General features: G+C 43.8%; 1 protein-coding gene across 1 annotated transcript in view; it reads right to left on the bottom strand.

The window, feature by feature from the left end:
* The window catches only part of LOC105729494 (tubulin-specific chaperone cofactor E-like protein), a 162,066-nt gene that overhangs the window by 58,437 nt on the left and 79,031 nt on the right, over positions 1-24,598 (bottom strand). Inside the window, exons 10-15 of the mRNA XM_064375502.1 lie at positions 19,550-19,614; positions 16,437-16,570; positions 12,941-13,228; positions 9,201-9,338; positions 8,686-8,851; positions 4,255-4,667 (exon numbers count right to left, since the gene is read on the bottom strand). Coding sequence (XP_064231572.1) covers positions 4,255-4,667; positions 8,686-8,851; positions 9,201-9,338; positions 12,941-13,228; positions 16,437-16,570; positions 19,550-19,614 — 1,204 coding nt within the window. The remainder of the gene's footprint in view (positions 1-4,254; positions 4,668-8,685; positions 8,852-9,200; positions 9,339-12,940; positions 13,229-16,436; positions 16,571-19,549; positions 19,615-24,598) is intronic.

Below are 24,598 nucleotides of genomic sequence, written 5' to 3'. Positions count from 1 at the left end.
GGACTTTATGTATAGCAAGATTTACTATGGCAGATGCCATACGCAACTCTCTGTCTCTACAGATTACTAGTTGGTCCTTACCAGAATCACCCTTAAGGGTTTATTCACTACAATCTAGGCTTTTGCTAGAATGTACTTCGAAACTCTTCCAGCCTCTACCAATTACCTAAAGCTGCTAGCAATTTTTTTTTCTTTTTTGAGACAGGGTCTTGCTCTGTCTCCCAGGCTGGAGTGCAGTGGCACAAACATGGCTCCCTGCAGCCTCAACCTCCCTGGCTCCAGTGACCCTCCCACCTCAGCCTCCTGAGTACCTGGGACTACAGGTGCATGCCACAACATCTGGCTTTTTTTTTTTTTAAGAGACAGGCTGACAGGCTTTTGCCATGCTGCCCAGGCTGGTCTTGAACTCCCGAGCTCAAGCAATCTGCCTGCCTTGGCCTCCCAAACTGCTGGGATTACAGGTGTGGGCCACTATACTCAGACTGCTACCACATTTTTAGGTATTTATTATGGCAGCACCCCACTCCTGTTACCAATCTTCTGTTGTTGTCTGTTTGGGCTGCTAGAACAAAATACCATAAACTAGGTAGCTAATAAACAACAGAAATTTATTTCTCACAGTTCTGGAGGCTGGGAAGTCTAAGGTCAGGGCACTAGCAGATTCAGTGTCTGGCGAGAGTCCACTTTCTGGTTCATAAATGGCACCTTGCAGCTGTGTTCACATGTGGTAGAAGAAGAAATGAGCTCCCTCTGGCCTCCTTTCTAAGGGCACTAATCCCATCCATAAGGGCTCCACCTCATGACCTAATCACCTCCTCAAGGTCCCACCTCCTTATACCATCACCTCAGGAATCAGAATTTCAACATACAAATTTTGAGGGGACACAAATATTTAGATCATAACAGTGGGGGAAGGGAATAAGAAAGTAAGCTTGAGAAATAAACCATCCTGCAGAGAACTAGAAGTAGAAAGAAACACCAATGTGTTAATTTATTCTTATCTCCTAGGTAGAGGGTTAGCCAACTCTTACTAGCTGACCTTGCCTATAATATGTCTTTTCTTACTCTAAGAGAAAAGGGAGAGAAAAGCCATATTATAGGTAAGGTCAGCTAGTAAGAGTGCTGAACACTTACCCGCTGTTCTGTGCTAGTAAGGGGAAAGGGAAATCTTCCCCAAGAGTTTGTGTAATTATGAATGTCAAATATGTCAACTGCTGAGTGTGCTCCTCTGCTCTCACTTAAGCTCCTGCTAACAAGGGGCAAAGTCCTATGTGTCCCAAAGCAGAAGCCATGGGGTAGGCCGGCTCTGGGTATTTCTACAGTCTCTCCACCATCGCAACCCCCGGGGCCCCAGTTTCCCTGCATCTGTTCTTTTGCACTCGGGCTGACCTTGCACGTGGGTGATGTAATGTTCCAGTTGACACCTTGTTTTTTTTCTGGCATAAGTGTTCACTGTACCCCTTTTCACTCTCACTATAGAAGCATTGTGCTTGTGTCCCACAGTGCTCAGAGTAGGAGCTCCCAGAGAACTCTTGCCCTAAAGTGTAATTCCTTGCTTCATTCCTCTGACCCTGTCCTCAAACTACATAAGCCTCGCCTGTTTGCTTACTCTTCTCCCCGCATTCTGGCCGTTTCCCTCTTCCGAAGTACCTCTCCCAGGATGTGGGCAGGGGCAGTGTGAGGAGAGAGAAGTAGAATCACAGAGGCGTAGGTCTTGGAACTGAAAAAGAGTTCCATGGGAATGGTCATAGGGAACTAGCCTGCACCAAATTCCTACTGTGTGCCAGGCTTTGTACTAGACATTGCCCTGTAGCTATTCTATTTAATTCTCATAACTGCTTTAGAGGTCCTTATCATTTTTCCCTTTTACAGATGAGGAAATTGAGGATAGGGGCTGGTGTGACTTGGAGGTGCCAGAGCCTGACTCCTGTTAGTCAAGCTCCAAAGCCAGGTTCTCTCCACTTCTCCATGCTGCCTGTATCCCAGCGCTGAGGAGAGGTCTCCAAGGCCAGCTACAGCCCAAGGGCCCTGCCTCCTAGAGGCCCCCATTTCACAGACAAAGGCAATGAAGCTCAAAGAGGCCACTCAGGTGGCAGAGGTGGTGCAGGGATTTGAACGGGTCCAGCCCCAGAGTCCAAGCTGCTCAACGCCATGGGCTAGGTGGCTTTCGCTCCCTTTTCACGGAAGCACCCTAAACTACTCGTGTTCATGTGGGGAAGAAAGATGAGAACTGGTCTTAGCTAGAAGGAGACACTTATTTGAGATGGATTTTTACTTATGCTGGCTTTCTTTGACCCAATGTTTATTTTGCTATTTGAGAACGGTTCAATGGGGGAAAATCCATGTACAGAACCAAGCTCCTAATCCCAGCAATGGAGACAGTACTGGAGAAAGGGGGTCTGTGGTTTGGAAGAACAGATCTTAGTGGCCATTTCTGGCCTGGCACAGTGTGGCTGAAGAAGTCAGCTGCCTCCTGGTGTCTCAGGCTCCTTCCTGCTTCCCAGCCCTCTCCCTGCCTGTCCCCACATCACCCTGGGTCAGGGCTCTGCCATCCACTGAGCCACTCTCCCCAGCAGGGCAGGTGTATTCAGAGACGCTTGGAAACCATTTGGCAAAAGGAAAAGGAAGCCATTGTTAGCTTGCAGTTGGAGTCACATAACCTTTTCTTTCTGAAACATTTACATTCACATCCACATCTCCCTGTCGCTACAGAAAATTGAGGAATCCGTGCCCTACGCTTGGAGGATGGAACAGAGCCACACAAAATTAGCAGAGCTGCTGGGCCTGAAAGAAATGACGGTGTCCCTTTCCTTCTAAAAAAAAAAACTGAGAATGAAAAAGAATTTTAATCAAAATACAAAATAGGAATAAAGCACGAAGCTTTCTTTTTCAACTACTGATATCATATACATCATCCCCATATACAAGAAAGTGAGGGGAAGCTAGTGAAAAATTTTTCTAGCTTGAAATGCCAGCATCTATCTACAAGGATAAGTATAGTGCTCAACAGCACAATATAAATTTAAAAGGGAAAATCTCCAAACTTCTGTATCTAAACTCTTCGCCTTGATTTGATATACGGAGTTGTCCCTAGAGCAACTAACCAAATAGCAAGCACATTGGCATTTCAACCACAGTAATAGCTCACTTTCCTCATTATGAGACTGATAAACTGCACAGACCTGGGAAAGGCAGAGCCAGAAAGAGTAGAATTAGTTCCCTGGTCCTGCCTTTTGTTGGACATGCTACATCAATTAAAACTACAACATGTTTTTTTAAAAAAGAAAGAAATTCCTGCATTGGCATCAGTTCTGGCTGGTAATCTCTGTAATGACCTCCATGCGTGGGGATTAAGGATTGCACGGGGTTGCAGCAATCAACCCCTTGTGGTCTTGGTTATTACTGCTTGAATAAATACATGGTTGCAACAAGGTCTTGATTAACCTTGTTGAAAATTGGGGCCTGCACAAATTGAGTAATTGCTAGTGGCTTTTTGCTTTCTCTCATTTGTGGATGTCCCTGCTTGAAATCAAGGTGGACAGTGACAGGAATCATTTGCATATGCTAAACTGGCCAGCAGAGATCCACGTGCTTCTCTGTTATTCTAGGTGGGAGTTGGGGGCTCTATTCGAGGGCTGTCTGGGCAGGGCTTTCATGGGACTTTCCCACCCAAGCTTCACTAAGGAAGTCACCAAGGCCACTCCAGGTGCCTGCACAGGTGGTGTCTCTGCAGACATCAATCAATTTAGAGGTTTCTCTGAAAATGAAGCAGCAGCTCTTGAGCAAACAGAATTGGGGCTGAAGTGGGGTGAAGATTATTAATCAAAGGCTGTAGTGAACTGGGGGTTTGTATTGTGTTTGTACCACCTCCAGGGTATGCCTATGTGGCTACAATTATTGCAAGCCAGGATCATGAGAAACTTATCTCTCCAGTTTTTCTGAGCTGTGCACGTGTGTGTGTGTGTGTGTGTGTGTGTGTGTCTACCAGTGTTTATGAGGGAACTAGGAATGTAAATGTACTCTAAGTTTAAAAGCGGATAGACATGTTGAGGAGAGAGCTTAGGATAGCTCTTGTACACGTAAAATTTGGCCCAGTAAAGTATTTTACAAGCTATTTGCAAGGCAGGGAGAGCTGTGCATCCCTGTGGCACTGTAGAGAGACAAACAGCAGAACCAGTAGATCTGGGGAAGTCTTCCCTAGACTGAAGATCTCCAGCTTCTCCATTTCCCCGTGAAGGATAGAGAAGGTCTCACCTTGACTTTTCCATAGCTTCCTTTGGGGATGAGAATCTTGTAGCCATTCACCTCCACTGAGAGCTCCTTCACCCAGGAGACGGCTGAACCCCCGCGGTGTTCATTCTTGGCCTCCACACTGAAGAAAGGAAGGCTGGAAGTCTGCAAACACTGTCGGGCCAGCAAGTAGGCACAGGAGCCTTGGAAGTGGAAGAGGAAGCCATCAAAAGTGTGGTAGTGTGGCTCCCCAAACACCACACACGTGCTGGTCTCCATAGCGCTGCAGTAGAAGAATTTGCCTTTGGGTTCGCACACCTCGTAGGGGCTACAAGAAGCCTCCTGGCAGTAGATCTCATTATTGAAATCCAGACAGCGGCACTTGATGGTGCAGTTCAAGTCATCCCAAAACACCTCCCCTCGCCGAAGGAACTGTCCTGGGGAATAATGACATTAGAGCCAACATTTACTGAGCATTTACCCTCTGTGCCAGGCATTGGGCTAAATGCTTTACTTCCATTACACCATTTAATCCATGTAAGAACCCTGTTAGGGAGGCACAGTCACCCTCATTTGACAAATGAGGAAACTGAGGCTTAAGAGAAGTTGAGTAATGCATCCAAGATCACTCAGCAACTCCATGGTAAAGCCAGGATTCCAAGCCGAGTCTGTCTGAATCCAGTCTAAGCTCTTGGTATTATTATCTCCATGGCTGGTGAGCAAACTCACATTCAAGGAAAACCACACTATCATTAATCCAGGGAAAGGGTATGACACTTGGAAGTCATTTCCTGCCTCTCTTTCCGAAAGAAGACCCAGTTTATCCAGGTTACTAGGCAACACTCATTGTTTGGTTTGCTAATTTGTTCATTCATTCAACAGACATTTGTTGGGGGCCCAGTATGTGCTGGAAAAGGTCAATAGCACTAATCAGGAGTCAGACGCATGAGTATAAATCCCAAGCACCCCGGGAAGATTCTGGAAAGCACTGACCACTTTCTTGGCACGTTTATAAAGGCTCATGAATCCTGCAGATGCTGCTTAGGCAGGATTTACACCTACACGAATTGTCTTCTTTCCTACTCTACGGCCCTGTCTGAGTCAAGGACTCCTCTCTGTCTATGCTCTGGACAGAATTTCTTGACAAATTTTAGGTAAAGAAGAGAATGAGGAAGGAGGAGAGGAATGGTTTTAAGGGATGTGATAATTTTAAAAACAGTATTATTTCTTTGGTAGACATGCAATCTTTAAAATCATTTCTTTAAATAAATGACCTCCCCCACCAAAAAACTTTGAAATTTTCTGGTTGCTATCATCAAACTTTAATTGAAATAGGAACATCTCTGGGCTGGGGGCTATGATCTAGTCCTTGCTTGGCGGTCGGGGTCAAGAGAAGTGGGCAGTAGTCATAAATCTGCAGTCAATTTCCAAGACTACTGACTCAACTTCCACATGTCTATTTTCCTAACCTGTAAAATGTGGATACTGCTATTTTCTCATCCCTGTCTCACAGGGAACAGTGATGCTATAAAAAAGTTGACACAGGTTGATAGAAGTAGAAGCACTTGTAAAACAAGAAATTCTGAAAAGGCAAGTATCAAAGGCACAGCATTAAGAAATGTAAATAACATCTCGAGTTTTTATAAAACAGACTATCTAGTAAATAGTACAAGGCTGCAAGGTTAACCCAAGTGGAGGACGCAGGTACGTTGGTAACAGTCTTGACTCCATGTGCCCAGCAAGAACAATGATGTTTCAACAGGCAATTACATTTTATACCTGTTGAAAATAGGCTCAAAAAATGAGAGAATAGATTTAGTCACATTCCCACTAGGTCATAGGCATCAGCCCTGAAAACAGACCCTCAATCCTCAGCACTCCTTGGCACTAGTTCAGGGCTGTATGTACTGTGACAGCCTCCACTCAGCATCATTTCCAGTCCCTGCTTTTTCAGGCTTTCAATAAATGAATGGAAAATGACTTTGAATAGAAGAGGTTTGGACCAAAAGGTAGACTCTTTGAGATAATTTTGTTTGTGGAATGATGATATAATAAACCAGCTCTATGGAACACTTCCCCTTCTATACCCCAGGCCAAATCCCAATCTCATTAGATTGAAATATGTCAAGAGGCACATAAAAATGCATAGCAGTCTGTATAAGGATATTGAATTTGTCCCATATATGAAACCCAAACCTATAACTCAGGAGGAAAAGAATGAAGTGGAAGTGGCGACTGTGTACACAGCTGGCATCTGACCAACTCCACAGCTCTGCAAGCCAATGTTTTCCATTATCACAGCATTTTATTCACAGGACTCATGAGAGGCTGTCACTGGGCATTCAGGTTGCATGGCCACAGCGAGTCATCTCTGTGATGCTTGGACAAAGGGAAGAGGTTTTTGGGCAAGAGCCTGCACTTATCAGGCTCCTGGTCCAGGCTATACAGGGAAGGGACAGGCTTTAAGTGATGCTGTTTACAATCTGAAGGAGGGTACAATCTCAAATCCTAATGAGCTCTGGAACTAGATTATTTCCTATCCAGTTAATACCAGCTTAGCTGCAAAACATTTATTTGTTATTTTGAAAATTGGGGACTTTACAGAGTTCACAGAAGCTAGGGCCCAGGCAGGCCATCTTCACACATGATCTACCTTAGAGTGAAGGCACTAATCACAGCACAGGGAACGGGGCAGAGGGCATAGGTGTGTCAGACCACGTGAATGTGACTTTTCTGTATATTAAACATATTGAGGCTGGGTTCAGTGGCTCACACGTTTAATCCCAGTGCTTTGGAAGGCTGAGATGGGAGGATGGTTTGAGGCCATGAGTTCAAGACCAGCCTGGGCAATATACTGAGACTCCATCTCTACAAAAAATAATTAGCTGAGCATGGTGGTGGTGCTTGTAGTCCCAGCTACTCAGGAGACTGAGGTGGGAGGATCACTTGAGCCCAAGAGTTTGGAGTTTGAAGTTACAGTGAACTATGATCATGACACTGTTCTCCAGCCAGTCTGGGCGACAGAGAAAGACCCTGTCTCTCAAAAGAAAAATGACAACATCAACAAATTGAAGCTAAGCCAAGAGAGAAGCCTGAGGCCTCCCAGGGCTGCCATGACAAGCAGTCCATGCTTCTATCTGAGGGGGTAAAGGCACCTTCTCATTCCTATCCAAAACTTCCTTAGAGGTCTGGAAACACATTTCCCACAGTGTTCATCTATGCTTCCACAGCACCCTATATGCATGTCTATCATAATATGTCTTATGCTGTGTCATCATTGTTCCCATGGCTGTCTCCTCTACCACAGTAATGTCACGGGCAGCTAGAGAAGCTTTAAGTGTAGCACATAATAGAGTGGCTGGCATTTCAATGGGGCTCTTAAAATGTTTTTTAGAGAGATGTGATGGCTCGTTGAATGGCTGGATGACTTGTGGGATGGGTTGGTGGATGGGTAAGTAGATAGATGGGTGGGTAGGTAGATGGATGGGTGGGTGAATGGGTGGATGGATAAATGGATGGATGGGTAGTGGATGAGTGGGTGAATGGGTGAATGGATAAATGGGTGGGTGGGTGGGTGGGTGGATGGATGGCTGGGTAGATGTACTAACGAATAGATGTATTATTTCCTGCTTCTAGTTTCTATAGCCTCTCCTCCTGGAAGTAGAAATATTATCAGAAATACTGTTTTCTAAATATTTTTGGACACATAAAAGCAGGAATCCATAAACCAGGATGTTTCTCTGAAAGTCCAGGGCGATTTTGCACATCTAAAGGGGTTCGATAGTTTAGGAAAAGCTCCAACTTTGGGTGCTCAATGTGAAGGCCATCCATCAACGTTCAACTACAGCATATTCACAGACACCGAAAGCCGGGTTTGATTCTCCTCAAATCCCTGCAGGTTTGGCTGATGCTGGGAAAATTTTAGGAGAAGTTACTATGAAGACTTACGTTACTTTTTGTTTCTTCTCTTTTCTAATCATACTAGGAAGTACTGATTTACCGTCATAGGAACTTGGCAATACTCCAACTGCACCTACTCCTGTGGATCTACAAAGTGCAGATGGCAGAGCGAGAATAAGGATGAGAAGAAAAACGTAAAGCGGGGAGGAAATGGCAACAACAGCAACGAAAATGATGTGAAACAGGAGGGCTCCCTTCTGTCCCTCTGGCCGAGAGGTCACTCAAGATTCTGGTCCATTTCGGAGTTGTTCAGAACTGATAGCTCTGTGCACACCCCAGAAAAGGACCTCCGAAGCTGCGACGTAGCGAATGCAGAGTTTCAGCTCCTGGTGTGATGAATGTGCATGCTAAAATTACCTTGATCTCCATTACCCGGTTGAGAGATGTCAAAAGAGTAAGGCATCAGGGATGAGTCCGCCCCCGTGGCTTAAAAGCTTGCCTGTCAATCTACACCAAACAAAACCTGCTTTGCCAGAGACAGAGGAAAAGCTTTACCCCTGGAGGTGCAGCCATTGGCTGGGTCAATTTCCTTTCCGTCAACTTTAAATGCCCAGCGGCCTGGAACATTGACGTTTGTGGTCTCCTGGATATTCACAATCTCAGGGGTTCTTGACCCCGGGAGGCTGAAAAAATTGGTGAGGTTTCCACCATTAAATCCTGCCTGCAGCACAAAAGGAAGACAAGATTTTTGAGTACAAAAGTCCCCCATGGGTTAACTGGCCCGACTACCTTATTTTTTAGAATCCAGCACATCTGAAATCAAGAGCCCTCTTTTCCTGGAGTCATTAAGGCCAGCAGTCCAGGTGAGACAGGACTGCCTAGTTCATTTCATAGCCGAATCAGGGTGCCAAACATGAGCAGGACTAGCCTCGTAGTCCACCTGCAAGATCAGACGTGCATCTCTAGTTAAAAGCTAATGGCAGGATTCCCTCCAGGATGCTGAGCCACAGAAGCAGAGACTACAGCCACGGAAACACGCGGGGGAGAGGGTGAAGTGGAGAGCCACCTACCTGTGCCATCACTCCACCAAGACCTGTCAGGGGGTCACCACCACTCGCTGTCCCTGTGGTCCAGTTGATTTCGTAATAATTGAAGAGGGTGAACGTATAGGAGCCATCAGACACCAGGACGGCCTGGAAGGTGTTCACCTACAGGATGGGAATGCTCAGTCTCATAATTTGCACTCCCCAGGAGGCCCTGGCCCCAAGGAGGTCCTCCCCTCAGCCTGCGCCCTCCCCACCCACAGGCAGCTCAGAGCTGCTCTGCAGCCAGGCCCTCCAGCTCTGACTCCTCTCTGAATTTGTTCTCGCCTCCAGTGGGGAAAGCAAGACATGTGGGATTGTGCATCTAAAAGAGAAATTGCCTGAGATAAACCCAGAGTCTGACTCAGCGCCCGCTTACATCTCTCACTTGTTATCAGACAGAAATTCAGAGGCCCGGCTAAGCATGTGATAACATGAAACCACCTATAGATGGCAGCACGAGAATAAACTACAGGAAAGACCAGCCCAGGGACCGGGATGCAAGCACCAGTTCCCCTTGGAGGGTGGGTTGGAAGACAGAGCAGACATCAGTCCCTGTGATTAAAGCGACCATGTGGATTGCGCTCTCTCCCTTCCCGGAAAAAAAAAAAAAACATTAATCTTGACGAGGTGTCTCCCTTTTTAAAGATGGGAGTGGGAAAGTGATTTTTAAAAAGCACTTTGAGGGGAGAAGTTACTCCTTTAATTGAGCATTTGTGCATCACTTTAATTCTGCAAAATCTTCAACATTTATCTGTACCCCTGACCAACGCAAAGACGGGTTATCGTATTGCCCCAACGTCTATCTTTATAACTAGGAAAACAAGGGACTACGGGAAATGAGTTGCTGGAAATTTCACAGTGACCCAGCAACAGAAAACGGGATTTGAGCCAGAGTTCCAGTCTGTCTCTCAGAGCACTGTCATTCCATGCTGTCTTCATTTTAAACTTTTTAGGATAGAGGTTATTTAAATTCAAATGAAACTTGTAAACAGTTTTCAGAAATAAGCTGTAGCAAACCATGTCCTTTATATTTTCCTCTTGCTAATCCTTACCCCTTGTCACATGTTTTCAGGAAATTCAATAGAAATAAGAGTTAAAAGGAGAGGCTGCATTGACCTTTTTCTATTCAAACCTAGCACTTTTCCCAGCTGCCTGACACCATCCCGGTTAACATTCCGTCTGATGCAGAGGAAGACCCAAATCCTTATCCTGTGTAATCAAACTGGGGTAGAGGATCTTGGAAGCCCCAAATCTCCCATTCTAGATGATCCCATAAAGGGAGGCAAGCTACAAGTAAGAAGAGCCCTTTTTGTAAAGAACTTTTCTTCCCACGCTCTGTGCCGGCCACAGCTGATGGTGTTTGTGATAGACTTGCTCAGCTATATACCTTCAGTCTCTGGCCCCGTTCTACAGAAGAGGAAAGTGGAACACAGAGACAAGTGAGCAGTCTGCTCAAGATTGCTGTAAGGTCACAGCAAGCTCCTGTTCGAGGGACAGGTGCAAAGTCAAGGTCATGCGAGGACTAAAGCTAGAGCCTCCTTCAGACCAGGATTCTCCTACAGAGTGAATTCCTTCTCCCAAAATGAAGCTGGAAATATCTTTGTTCCAAGCAGTTCTCAAGAGCAATCCATTTCCAACCCCTGAAGTCACCTCTAAACCAACCACCCGTCCCAGTGACACTCCAGAGGCTGACCGCCATCCGCACGCACCCAGGCTAACTCTCACACATTCCTACGCCACAGAACTCTTCAACATTCATTCTAAGATTCTTCTGAATAAAAACCCTTTTTTGCTTCTGAGGACTTCAGCGATACCCAGGAGGAGGCAGCTGAAGAAAGAAGAGTCTGGGATTTGGAGTTGGGAAACTGGTTTGAACCCCTGCTCTGCCTCCTAGGAGGTTTGAATCCTTTTTTTTTGCCGCTTGAACAAGATATTTGACCTCTCTGAGCCTGTTCCCTCCCCTTCAAATTGGAGATAGTCCTCGTCAGGGAACATTTTGGGGAGAATTAAATGATATGCAAAAATAGTCTTCGGTACCTGACACATTGTGCACTCTCAATAAATATTAGTTTTTCTTTCTTGAAGTAAACATGTCATCTTTCCTTCTCTTATGTTGGCCTCACACAAGAATTTTTTTTTTTTTTTTTTTTGCCTTTAATAGATCTCTCAAGCCCAGTGTTTAGCTGGCCTGATGATACGTGTTTCTATATAGAAGAGGAAACGTGGAATAACGGGATGAAAGAGGCAGGACCAATTTCAAAGATGGGGATGGATGGACACTTCTGCAGCCACAGAGAACTACATCATCTTTTTTCTCCAAGGAGCTCAAAGCACTTAGATGTTGCTTCATTCATCCTCATAGAAAGAATTCTCACCTAGTTCAAAAATTTACTCCAAAGTACAAACCAGAAAGTATCTACATTATCTTGCCATTTTTATTGCCAATGGAAGTTTTTTTGAAAAAGTGGTGGTCAGCATTTGACGGGCATTTCTTTTCTTCCCCCCCACAACACTAAAATTTATCGATTGCTGGCATCCTGCATTCTAACACTGGAAAATGTGAGGCTTAAAGGACATAAAACATCACCCGAGGAGTCGTTAGCGATCCATAACGTGACAGAGGGAAATGTATGCTTCTTTAGAGGTTATTTCTAGCCAATGCATCCGCTGTTTAAACTTGTGTCTTTCTGTTCTACAGAACCTCTTAGCGATAAAGTGCTTCTTGATGCTCTGGCTAGAAGGTGCTAAAACATAATGTGTTCATGGTGTTACAGCTGTGAACTGCAAGCCCAGCACTTTTCCACCTCTCTCTAACTCAGTGGTTTTTGTTCCACCCCTAAACAATTGACTCATTGCCAAGGCAATTGGAAAACAGATGGAATCAGAAATAATCCTAAGTAAGTGGAGGGCAGATTTTTGAGTGTCTTTGCTTACTAGAAATTATGCAGTTGAAGATGTGTCTGTACTTCAAAACTCTACACTGGCAAAGTCACCCAAACAAGCTGCAAGCTTTTGTGAAAACTGCTTTCTGTCCCTTTATGCAGAAAGTTGATTATCTCTGCAATAATGCCAGTGATAATCTTTCTTATTTGACTTTTATTTGACTGCTTATTTGGGATTCCAGAGCAGATGTTAAAACTTTATTCATGAAACGCTTTAACTGCCCACTCTAATCAACATCATATATGAATAACTTCAGCCCTGGTCACAATAAAAAAAATGTCACAGCATAATGAAATGAGCCAGATCATCTCAGCCCAAACTTGGGACCCTATTTTTCTCTTCCAACCAGGTTCTACTGGGGAGAGGGGGGAGAAAATTAGGGGTGGAAAGAAGCATTTGTACCTCTGGCAAGGGAAAAGGACCTTTGGGTCCCTAGATGGGTCCCTATGCATGTGGCCGGGAACGGGTCTCAGTGCCTCAATCACTCTCCTGCAAAACGGGAATGCCACTGACAGCAGGAAAGTTTTTGAGGGGTTCTTTTTAGACATTAGTAATGATTTGTGATAGGGGTAACATATCTTCTGAAATATTACGGCTGACTGGGCTGGTTAGCTATGATAGTTCCCTCTGCTTCCTGCAAAGTAGATAGCAAGACTCATTAGTTTAACTCAAGGGAACTGACACTCCTTAGCTCTAATAATTAGACTCCTTCACGGTAGCGAAGACGGACAAGAATTAGATGTCAGGTTATGAAGTGGAAAGCGGAAAATTTGAATTATTACAGGTGTGGTGCTGCTGCCTCCATAAAAGGTGACTTCCTCCCATGTCACAATGAAAACCCAAGTGGCAGAGAAGGTTGCCATGTCTTTGAAGTACTTCCTGATGTCCTTGGTGGCTCTTTTCAAGATGACAGGGTCCATGGTCTCTCTGTAATAGATCTCGCCTCGAATTCCATTGTGCACATCTGCCCAAAATGGGGCAATGAAGGCCCTCCCATCCGTCAGGGGAAAGGATTCTGGCGTGAACTGGCTCACTAGCACATTGAAGGAAACAACTCCGTTGTTATTGACCTAGGAAAATAAGAGAGGTTTTGCACAGTGGATCTGAAGCCACACCAACTTCAGAGTCACAAACCAAGACAGACGTTCGCCTAATTGTATGAATGAAACAACTTTTACGCTACTGAATTAGGACCCCCAAACACCAGCTTCCATTGCTCAAACTAAGAGGTTCATTTACTTCCAGACAAACTCATTCGTTTTCTTTCACGTTCGATTTGTAACCAGCTTCAGTTCTTATTAATAATCAGTCTCATTTTCATGTTCCCTGTCCTGTCTCTATTTACACTTATCAAATGCTCCTGAGTTGTGCTTATGTGTGTGTGTGTGTGTGTGTGTGTGTGTGTATACTGCAGGTGAGATGTGCATGTGTGTGTACTGAGGGGTGTGTGTGTATGTGTACTGGGGGTGAGGTGTGTAAGTGTGTGTGTATTGGGGTGAGGTGTGTGTGTACTGGAGTGTGTGTGTATGTACTGGAGTGGGCTTTTTGTGTGTATTCTGGGGTAGGGAGTTTGTGTATGTGTACTGGGGATGGTGTGTACGTGTATACTGGGATGTGTATGTGTGTGTTTGTGTCCTGGGTGAGGGGGTGTATACTGGGGTGGGGGGTGTGTGTGTATACTGGGGGTGGTGTGTGTGTGCTTACTGAGGTGGGACATATGCGTATGTGCTGGGGTGTATATGTGTGTGTGTATTAGGGTGTGTGTGTACTGGGATAGGCAGTGTTTGTGTACTGGAGTGGGTATGCGTGTATGTGTATACTGGGGGTGGGGTATGTGTGCTTACTGAGGTGGGATGTATAGGTGTATACTGGGGTGGTGTGTATGTGTGTGTATATACTGGGGTGGGTGTGTACGTGTGTATACTGGGGGTGGTGTGTGGTTGTGTGTACTGGGGATGGTGTGTTTGTGTGCTGGGCCAGATAGGGAATAACATGGGTAATAAAGACAGATTCAGGGTCACTAACACAAAAGAAACAGGAAATATAAATAAGCGAGGAAGTAGAGTTAAATTTGAAAATCGAGGTGCCCTATGTTAGGCCTTGCTTCCTATTTTATGACCGAAGAAGAGTGTCAGAGAAAGATAAATCAAACACTCCTTCATCCAACTCCAGTATCTGATGAACAATATCCTGCTCCGGGTGGGACATTTAAAAGACCTCCACTGATGTCACAACCATTCCCATGCTCAGAGCAAGGGCAAGGTTAAGACCTACAGATGCCCAGTTCCATTCCAGCCCATGTGGTGTGATAGTGTCTTTGTATAATCACTGCATAAAAATTGAGGCATGACTACTTTACGTTGTTTACGTAAATGACTATCTTACGGTGATTTCTTCATGGCTTGTAAATGGCTTAGTAAACCAATTAAATAGGAAAACTTACTGGAAATCACAGGCCAAGATATACCCTCAGTTTACATGGGACCGCTGCCTGAATTTGCAGCTCTGTACGTTGGTAGATAAACTGCTTTAACCCCATGGTTTATATGGCTTCAGCAGCAGAAGTGCCTGTAATGGGAACTGCAATTCTTGGATATAGAAAACCTGGAGATCATTTTCCTATACATTCCAATCGTATGTTAAATCCTTGTTAACATTATGGACACTCACAGTGGCCCAGATCCCAGAGGCAAGTTACCAAGATCTAGGCCAAGGGTAGGTCTTCATATTTGGAAGCAAGGCTTTGGGTTTGGAAGAGAAGCAGGAGACAGAGCTACGAGGACATTAAGAGCCTATTGTCTTCCAGTAATAGGGAACGACCCAGAGGCTTGAAGAAAACTGCACTACTCAGAGTGTTGGAAATGCAAGGAACAATTTACCCTCAAATAAGTCTGCCTCAAACTAAGGACCCTCCTTTTGCAAGAGCAAGAAAAAATTCTTCATATTCCATATCACATAGTGCAATAGAGAAGAAAAACTAGCTTAACTGGGCTTCTAGTACGGAAGTCCTCACTCCCTTATTGCCAAAATCAGGTCAACACATCCCAAAACGTACAACCAGCTATTACAAACACAGACTAGGGAGGCCCTGCCATGAGTAAAGCATAAAAGGCATTTCAGGATGCCAGAGTGACGTGTTCGCTAGGGAACAATAGGTGTAATTAAAACACACAGACTGGCAGAAGAAGCTGGTGATGACTCACATGTGTCTTGATTATATCCTATGGTTAAGATCAGTGGTTCTCAAACTTTTGTGGGCATCAGAACCACTTGGAGGACTCATTAAAACACAGATTACTGGCCCCTCCTCTCAAAGTTTCTGACTCAGTAGGTCTGAGGTGGGGCCTGAGAAAAGACATTGCTAATGAGTGCCTGTGCGACCCTGCTTCCCTGTTTCTGCAGGTTCGGGGACCACTGCTTAGGTAATGGAATAGGAAACTCTTTTCTAGTGGGAATCGTCCCTGAGCCATAAATTAAAAGTTGGGGAAAAGAGAGGTCCCAGACATAGAGATGGCCAGAGGTGAACATGCTTACAGTTGCATTCTTCCTCCAGGGACATGGTATAATCTATACCTGCCTCACCCAGTTCTTTAAGGCCAAGAATTAAGCCAGGCTTGGCTGCTCTGAATCCTTCTCTTCATGTACAACAATTTCGCTAGCAGCAAACCCAAAGATCCAAAAAAACAAAAACAAAAATCTGAGAACATAGGTCCCTGGGAGAGCTCTGATCACAAACAGGACCATTTCTTAGTGCAAGTTGGATGCTGGGACTCTCTGGCCTATCTACAGACCCATTGAGGGTGGGCAATTCTGTAAACAACTTTGATATCATAGTTGATTACCCATCTCCTATGTTCCAACTCTGCTTCAAATTGGTAGGAAGCCCAAGAACAGCAGATGCCTAAACTTTTCACACCCCCGGAAGAAAAAGAAAAATGATATTGCTCCTACTGTGGTTCACTGTATCTTTTTATCTCGTTGAGTGGCGGAAATAATGTTCATGGCACTGGGGCTTCTGCTTCACTTCTGTGTTTAATCACCCACAAAAGCAATTTATTGCCCTGTATACTCCTCTACTGTGAACATTAGCCATTAAATATACCTTTGACTTTCTTAATCATAAAACCTATCAGCTCATGAAATCTCAGAACCTGTCGTTTTGGCTGCCAATAAATCCTCCCTTCCCAGAGCTCTGGAAGAGGATACTTAAAATGCTTTTCTTAATGACAAACAAAAGGGAGGGCCAGAGAGCAACAGCTGGGCTGCTTCTCCACTTACATAGACAGTGCGGTAAGGAACGCCAAAGAAGAAAACTGGGATGGCCAACTTAATCTCAGATGAGCTTCCATCGTCTACTTTAGGGGTTTTGGTGTCATTCTGCCAAAATGGATACATGAGCTCCCTGGGCTGAGCTGTCAAGAGAGATGATGGTTAATAGATGGCAGCTCCCTCTTCCGTTTGGCAAACTACATCCCTCCTACCTACCAAAGCCAGCTTCTTTTAGTAAGGCTTGCAAGCTGAATGCAAGTCATTCTGCCTTCTCATTCATCCTAGACCTGGGCCATACATAGTGCAATATCTTCTGCCTCTGGGAAATGGGGGAATGGGAGTGATACTGTTTCTCCTGTCTTTGTGCATGTTCTTGCACTTTCAAGCATCTTGGTGATATCTATGGTTACAACTGACTGGAAATTTGTGAAATTTCCCTAGAACCTGGAGCTCTCTGCGTACTGAGAGGTGGCCTCAGGTCTGGCATGGCCACAGTTTTGAAGCTCCCTTCTAGCTCAAGAATTCCACTATCATGTCTTTTCCTGAAAGGAGTTCCCTCCCTCTTGCCGCACAGTTGGAGAAAATCCCAGATCCCAGAAGGAAACAAACAACAGTGGGAACTGGGACAAAAGTGAGAGGAGAGGATTTGTAGTAATTGGCCTGTGAATGACCTTGAGTGAGGGCTGGCCCTGCAAGGGGCTCTTTGCCCAACTCCTTTTTACAAAAGACAGATATGAGATCCTCCAGGGCCAGGGGGTTGGGTCCTTGAGAACTCTTTGGAGAGGAGTTGCAGGGCTCTCTGACTGGTCCTCCTGGTCACCAGAGAGCCATCACACAAACACACACTGTACCCCCCGCTGACAGGGTCACCCCTCTCCTGGCAGCCCTGGCTTGTTGCTTCCATGTTTCCCGTCCATACTGTTTGTTGCAAGATGTGGCTCAGTTTTGTGGGAGAAACAAGACAAGCTCCCTGGGGTCTGCATCATTGAGGATCCAGTCCAATAGCATCTATGAAATAATCTACATTTTGGGTGTCACTTTTCTCTGCCTCTGTCCTTTCTTCTCTTGAATAAATATAAAACAATAAAACATTATCGTTCTCTCCCTTTTTTCCTTTTTTTTACAGGGCAGTGGCAAGTCCATTCTGGGCATCAGCCACAGTTCTTGAGGTTCCTACTTGCTGCCATGAGATGCCAACGCCCCTTTCTCATTTCAGGTCTTCTCCTCAGGAAAGTCCCTGCTCTGTGCTGATGGAAGCGATAGGCTGGGGAGCAACTGGCCAAGGACTGTCTTTGCTCCTTTGGGAGGCTTTTAGTGAACAGACAACAGCTCATGTAAAAGAGAGTGCAAAGGGGCCAGAAAGCAGCCCCGTTGCACCAGGCCAAGCGCCAGCTCTCCAGTTCTGAAGCAGGGAGCAAGAGGAGTTCTGCCTCAACACAGAGCTAATCTCTTTCCAGGGGCTGACATCCGGGGAGAGCAGGGAAACTAGTCAGGTTATTAGTGTATATGCATTGTCATCCAAACCCCAGAAGTTGTTGAGAAGCCACCCAAATTTGAGCCTGTAGGAGGCGCTGTGTCAGATCATAGGTGCTCTCTGCCCATGGGATGTATTTAATGTTACAACCAGCAGATGAAAAGGGGTCGTCTAACATTTCTATTTACATAATAGCAACAAATTAAAAATTCCTGGAAGGTAGGAATTAAAAAAAAAATTTATAAGCTCTACTATAGTATTATACACAGGTTTTTATTTCTCAAGTTAACAGTAACAAATTAAGTCCTGGCATGGATTTATCCTTCATGGGGAACTTTTTAGGAGTTGTGTCCAAGTATGAATAAGGGCTCAAATTCACACTGAATTATAATCATTTTTATGAAAAGATGAATTGATAGTTTGGGTTGCACTGATTGGTCAATCTGCCTAGGGAATGGAAAACCCATAATACCCGATGGAGGAGACAGAAAACCACGGCCAGCAAGAATGACCCTAACTTCCTCTTCTGATGCAAAGGTGAGGCAGTTTGCAAGATTCTTCTCTTCGCGGATAATCCTAATTCGCTCACAATTTTTAACAGGAAAAAATGGACAGTTAAATATTTTTAATTTTAAGAAGGATACAAACAAGAATATCTAATATAGTAAATAATAAATACTTGTCAAATGAAAAAGAGGGTGCTAAATACAAAGGTGTAGGTTTAAACTACAGTAATTAACCCTGCTTGCCCTAAGCTGAGAATTTCACCATAAACATAGATATGTTTCCGGGATTTTTTTTCCATCAATAAGATATACTTTCTTGGAGCTCGGGTAAGAGGTTGAAGTCACTGGCACTCTTTCATTCTCATGGTGTTTCACACTATGCTTTAACTGTTTAAATTCACCAACTTGGGAAAAATATTAGAGCTGCACAGGGGCTTGACGTGTTCATCTCAGGCTTGTACTCATGTGCCACTTGAACTAAGCAAACTAGCAAAATAAAGAAAGGTGCCTTAGAATTTTAGCCATAAAAAGTTAAAATCTACGTAGACTGCTCCATCTTTGTCTAAAGTCCAAAACAACAGTAGAAAAAAGTATATGTGGCCTTTCGCTTATCCAAGGCAGTGCTACATGGAGAAAAAGAAGGAATCGCTGAGGGGAATAATTGTCTTATTTCACTTGCAGTTTTAGATTTAGGGGGCCATGTAAAAGGTCACTGATGCACAAACCACTACATCAATGCCATTGTGATTTCCTCATTTTTGGCTAAAATAAGTAGATTATTTAAAGTCTCCAGCACAAATTAAATGCCTTAGTGAGAATCAGTGATCAGACATGGGGTGCACATACACCTGTCTCATCTACTTTTAATGGAAATAATTTTGCATTATTTAAAAAATCTACTCCATTATCTCAGGACAAACTGACATATACAAGTAGTGTTTGAAGTTGAATAAGAAAAAAGTGGAATATAAGTAAACCTCATTTAAAGTTAATGAATTTTACCCTTGATAATAGAATTCAATTACATTTTTCTCTTGTACACACATGCACCTGCCCTTATAATTATGGTTCCAATAAAAGCATGTCTTTATCAATTCAAGAGCATGCTAACCAAGAGCTTTATGGAATTCTGTAGTACTCACCTTGGTGCCGTACAAGTGCAAAGATGAAAGAGATCCAAATTCTAAGGAATGATGAATAATTCATCCTGGAATTTTAAAAAGAAAAAGAAAAAAAATCCCCAGCTTGCCAGAGTAAATAGAACACCAGGTGTGTTTGGTGACAAATCCCAAGACCATCAAAACCATCATAGAACAAATTCACATCACAACATCAACCGTGTTGAGTTGGGCTGAAATCTCCTGAATGCTGGCAGGTCCACCTAAGTTCAGCATTTCATGAACAAATTAGATGCCCAGAAGAAACCAGTCTGGAAGTGTAATGAGATCATTCAAATTGTCAAGTAATTATTTAGAATGAGTGAGAGCAGTATGAGTAAAGGAAAGCTATCTCCTCTGCATCGAATAAGGCACTGAAAACTAGGACCCAACGCTCAAGACGCATGCAGATTCCGGGTTGTGTCTGCAACAGAAACCATTTCCCAGTGAGACCTGGCCTTCCTAATTTTCACAGCAGCTTTCTATCAGGGTCAAACAAAAGTTGGTTAAAATACAATGTGTTCTACTGCTAGGAGAATTTAGAGCTTGCCGTCACCTTCTCCATAGAATGGAGCCGATCCGTCATTTTGAAGTATTGACCAGATTCAGGGACAGTCTACTCTGTCCACTGACTTCCCATAGTGAAATGAATGACAGACACATTAGTAATAAAAAAGAACCAATCCAGGGCTGTAATTACAATAAAAATAGACTACAGGGCACAAGAAACCAATTAGTGCCAGCAAGTTACTTAAAGAAGGATCATAGCAAAGATGAACTTGTTTTCATGTTAGTTTACAAATCAGTTGCACTGTGGCTTTACCCTCCATTAGGAGCATGTTTTGTCTGTGTCACTCTGCAAAGCTGCAATGAGAACACGGATGCAAGCTCAAGTTAGACATCACAAAAGTGCGTGGCTAGACCATGACGTCTGCTCTTGACAGTATTCTTAAAAATAAAAACCTTCCTCTTATCATTTGAAGTTATCACAATTCTTCAGCCAAACTTTCACGGGAAAGGCAATGAATTTATCCTGTGAGAGTTTTATTGCAAATCTTTAGTTGTCAAGTGTACATGTTGAAATTTCAAGCCCATATTAAATAATAGTTTTGCAGAAAATGGTACAAAGACTTTAGCAGAGATCACACACAGCTTTAACGGAGACAGATACCATGCAAGTTTAAGACTTGAGCCCTTAGGGAACTGGTTCAGAGAGGAGGAAGGAGGATTCATTTAGATATTTGTATTTATGAAAAATGTCACTAACCTGTTCTGTAGAGGCTGGAGGAACTGAGTCAGAAATATTAAGCCAAATCTTGGTAAACCAGGAAAAATTAGGTAAAACAAGAATTCATGTCAATTCTCCTCAACTTGTTGCCAATAATTTCTGATTCCTGAAATGATGTCTGAATCCCGTACTCTTAAAACCAAAAATTAAGTTAGTCCTGCACTAGAGACAGGTAAGTGTTGAGTTGCAATCAAGTTTTTTTCTATTGATTAAGGAAAAGTAAATCTAAAGATCAGTTTCAGGATTGCGTAGAGAGGTTCTTTTCCTGAAAAACTAAACCTTCTTTTTCCTCTTAAAAAAAAAAGTAGATTCAGATGGAAATGTCAGGTACTTGGAGCTGAAACCTTGGGCCTTTCTGATCAGAATCACTTTGCACTGAAAAACACAAAAGAAAACCCCCCTTCTACCTTTGTACCCAAAAGAAGGCATCTGTATAATGTTACAGAATTAGCATCCACCGGCATGGGATTAAAACTCCAAACAAAGCAGCTGCCTCCAACATTTAAATGAAGTTGGTTTTCTATTAAAGTCTTTTTTTGTTTCTCTGGTTTTGAACAGTTGCCACAGATAGGCTCTACTCTATTTTTTCACAGGTATGCATGAAGTATTTAAAGAAACTTTTCCAAACTTTTTAGGTTTTATGCCCTCTCTTTTCTTTCTGATGAACTACTCTACAGGAGATAGGACAGGGCACTTTCCAGGCAAAATCTATCAAGACACATAGTACTAGACATGATCTTCCATAAGGGAAATCCCAAACCATGCCCTGGAAACCTCCCTGACACCCAGCGAGGGTCACTGGAGGCAGAGGTGGGAGATGAACCTTTCCTGATAAAAATTTGCAGTAAGTGAATAGTTTAAAAGGCATGTGAATAAGGGGGAAATGTGCTCAGTTAGATGCTTCCAAGCATCCAGTAGATGTGGAATGAGAAAGATTGGCTAAGGCATAAGCTAAACCTACTATTCAAAATGTTTAAATGGAATCTATTCAGAAAGAAGTAACTTGAATGTAGCAGGAAAAAAAAAATTCTTCTGCAAATCATTGGGAATTTAAAAATTATTCCAAATTTTCTCTGAACAGACATTTAAATGCCAACTGTACAAAAGAAATATAATTCTGGGTTTAAGCATGTTGTCTTAAAATGGACAAGAGTGCTTGGTGAACTAAGTTTTTTTAGCTTAAATTACTTCATGTTTTTCCAAAAGCCTGTGATAATTCAGCAGGTTTCCCACATTGTTTATTCTCTCACTGGTGTTATGAATCCTTCACACATATTTACTTACAGATGTTAAATGACTGCTTTTCTCCAAATGACTCACATCTATTTACTTTTCTTTGGATTCTAGGAGTGCTTGGAAAGGCACATATTTATATAACAGAAAATCTAGTTTCTTGGGTGCCTATTTAAAATAAAATCATGTTCAAATCAAAGACTCATCTAGAGGATTCTCCTTGTCCAGCCTTTATTAAGGTTTTAGTCGAGTAGTCAACCTAAATGTCTTGAAGCAAAATCGTTGGCTCTGTTTTAATAAACTGCTGGCGGTATACTAATTGCTTTCTTCTTTTTTCATGCACTCTAGGATGTTTATATCTCAGTCCTTTTGACCCACATTGGATGCTCCATCCTTCTCGAGGCAGGACTGCTGCTGGTATAAATGCCATCTGGGCATAACCAGACACACAAGATGGTGGCAAACGTGAATTCGAATGCCTTTGAGAATCTGACTGTGAGGGAACACTAGGTGTGTGGGGACACACCAGGCTGGCTTATCACTCATTGGACTGGGAAGCTGGTCAGTGAGTGTGTGTTCTGGTGTGTGTTCTCAGTGGTCACAGATTGACAAATGACAAAATTCTCTTTTCATGCTGTGTCAGCAGGAGGACTTACTTTGTTGAAAGTGTGAGGTGAGCAAAGATTTCTGACGAGATTTAGATCTGGGGTAGAGTGGGGATGGGTCGGAGCTAGTCACCCAAGATATCTGCACTTTATAAAAAAGATGGCAGAAGTTGATGCTGCTTTATAGGCAAGAGGAAAGACAGCGCCAACAAAACAAAAAACTACGGTCCCCTAAAATCAAGTAGAATGTGGTGGTGGTTGCTGTTGTGGTTGTTGTTGTTGTTGTTTTTTTTAACCACCTCCCAGGTTCAAGTAATTCTCCCACCTCAGCTGAAATTACCAGGTTGCACCACCATACCTGGCTAAGTTTTGCATTTTTAGTACAGACGGGGTTTCGCCATGTTGGCCAGGCTGGTGTCGAACTCCTGACTTCAGGTGATCCTCTCGCCTCGGCCTCCCAAAGTGCTAGGATTACAGGCATGAGCCACCATGCCCAGCAAGAATGGGTTTTATGTGTGGAATGTTTTTGTTTTTGTTTTGTTTTCTTAAGTTTCGTATACCTTTTTCTGTGGAACAGATGGTCAGATGTGAGCTACTTTGAAATGATACAGCTATTTTGGCTATGGCAGACATGGAGATGCGCCACTCAGATCCCTGTACAGCAGAGATGTGAGAAGTGCAGTTGGCCAACAGCCTCCAGCCCTCAGCACCTAAGGCTCAGCCTCAGTGCTGAATCCCAGGGCACACTCTTCATGGGGCAGCCCCCAGCCAATGACTGGCCAAGGTCAGGCTACATGGTCTAGCACTTTCCAACCAAAGCAAGACTCCCCTAATGGGCAGTTTTTTCTCTGGAGAGCCCTGCTGAATGACAAAGACTTGGTCAGGTGCTCAAGGGAAGCAGCTCTACTACGCCAATATCAAAGCCTAGATGGGAAAAACATATATATATATATATTTATAATTTATTATATATTATATGCATACATATATGTATATTATACATATGATTTATCATATACACATGTACACATATGTGTATAGGTATTCTATATAACTATTTTATATACTTAGCCTTATTTGGAGGCTATCTGGGTAGATGCCTCCAAAGACTTATTTCTCAAAACTTCTGAGCCTTTAGACACATCCTGCTCCGCACCATCAGGAGCTAAAATTTCTCCCAGCACAGGAAGACAATAAAAAGGACTTCCCCCACAAGGCAACAGTTGCTCCCTTCAAAAGCTGCTCCCACCCTCTCTCCTGAATGCCAGGCCTGTAATCAGAGCTAAGCTGCCACATAACCCAGCCAGAGATATGCCAAGTCTGACAGGAGACGAAAGGCATTGTGCCCATGAAGGTGCTGCAAGTGGGAAGCGCCAGCACACACTGGTAGGGATGAGGGGAGGGCATCCCCAGGGGCTGGATTCTGAGGCTGCTCTATCAAGGAGGCTGCACCATAAGATAGAACAAGGGAGAGTTTGTTGACGTAGGGGCACTCCAGGGGATGATGCAAACTCACTCCTAGAGATGCTTCAAAAAGCCTGGAAAAAGTGACGGCTCACACTGAGCAAGGTTCAAATGCCTGAATCACCATGGCTGATGGCCAAAAAAGGGACTGAAAGGCTCCCGGGTGTTTGCATGCTAGAATAGATATATTATGTGACTCTGCTAGGCCCACTGGACAATCATGTTTCATGGTAGGCCAGAGGACAGATGCACCAGCGACCAAAGCCAGCAGGAATATACTGGAGCAGGGAGGCACCAGAATCACTAAGCAGCTCAGTGGTGGCTCCCCAGTGCCAGCCAAGGCTAATGCCAGGAAAGGTGGTCATGAAACTTGGCTCTCTGCTAGCAACGAAGATGATGGGTCCGTGAAGAAATATAGGCCAGGTGACATCACTCTACTGTGTG

The sequence above is a fragment of the Aotus nancymaae genome, unplaced genomic scaffold (assembly GCF_030222135.1).
Source record: "Aotus nancymaae isolate 86718 unplaced genomic scaffold, 86718_ANA_hifiasm-v0.15.2.pri h1tg000012l, whole genome shotgun sequence".
In the NCBI taxonomy this organism is placed as follows: domain Eukaryota; kingdom Metazoa; phylum Chordata; class Mammalia; order Primates; family Aotidae; genus Aotus; species Aotus nancymaae.
This window is presented reverse-complemented; position numbering and strand designations above follow the sequence as displayed.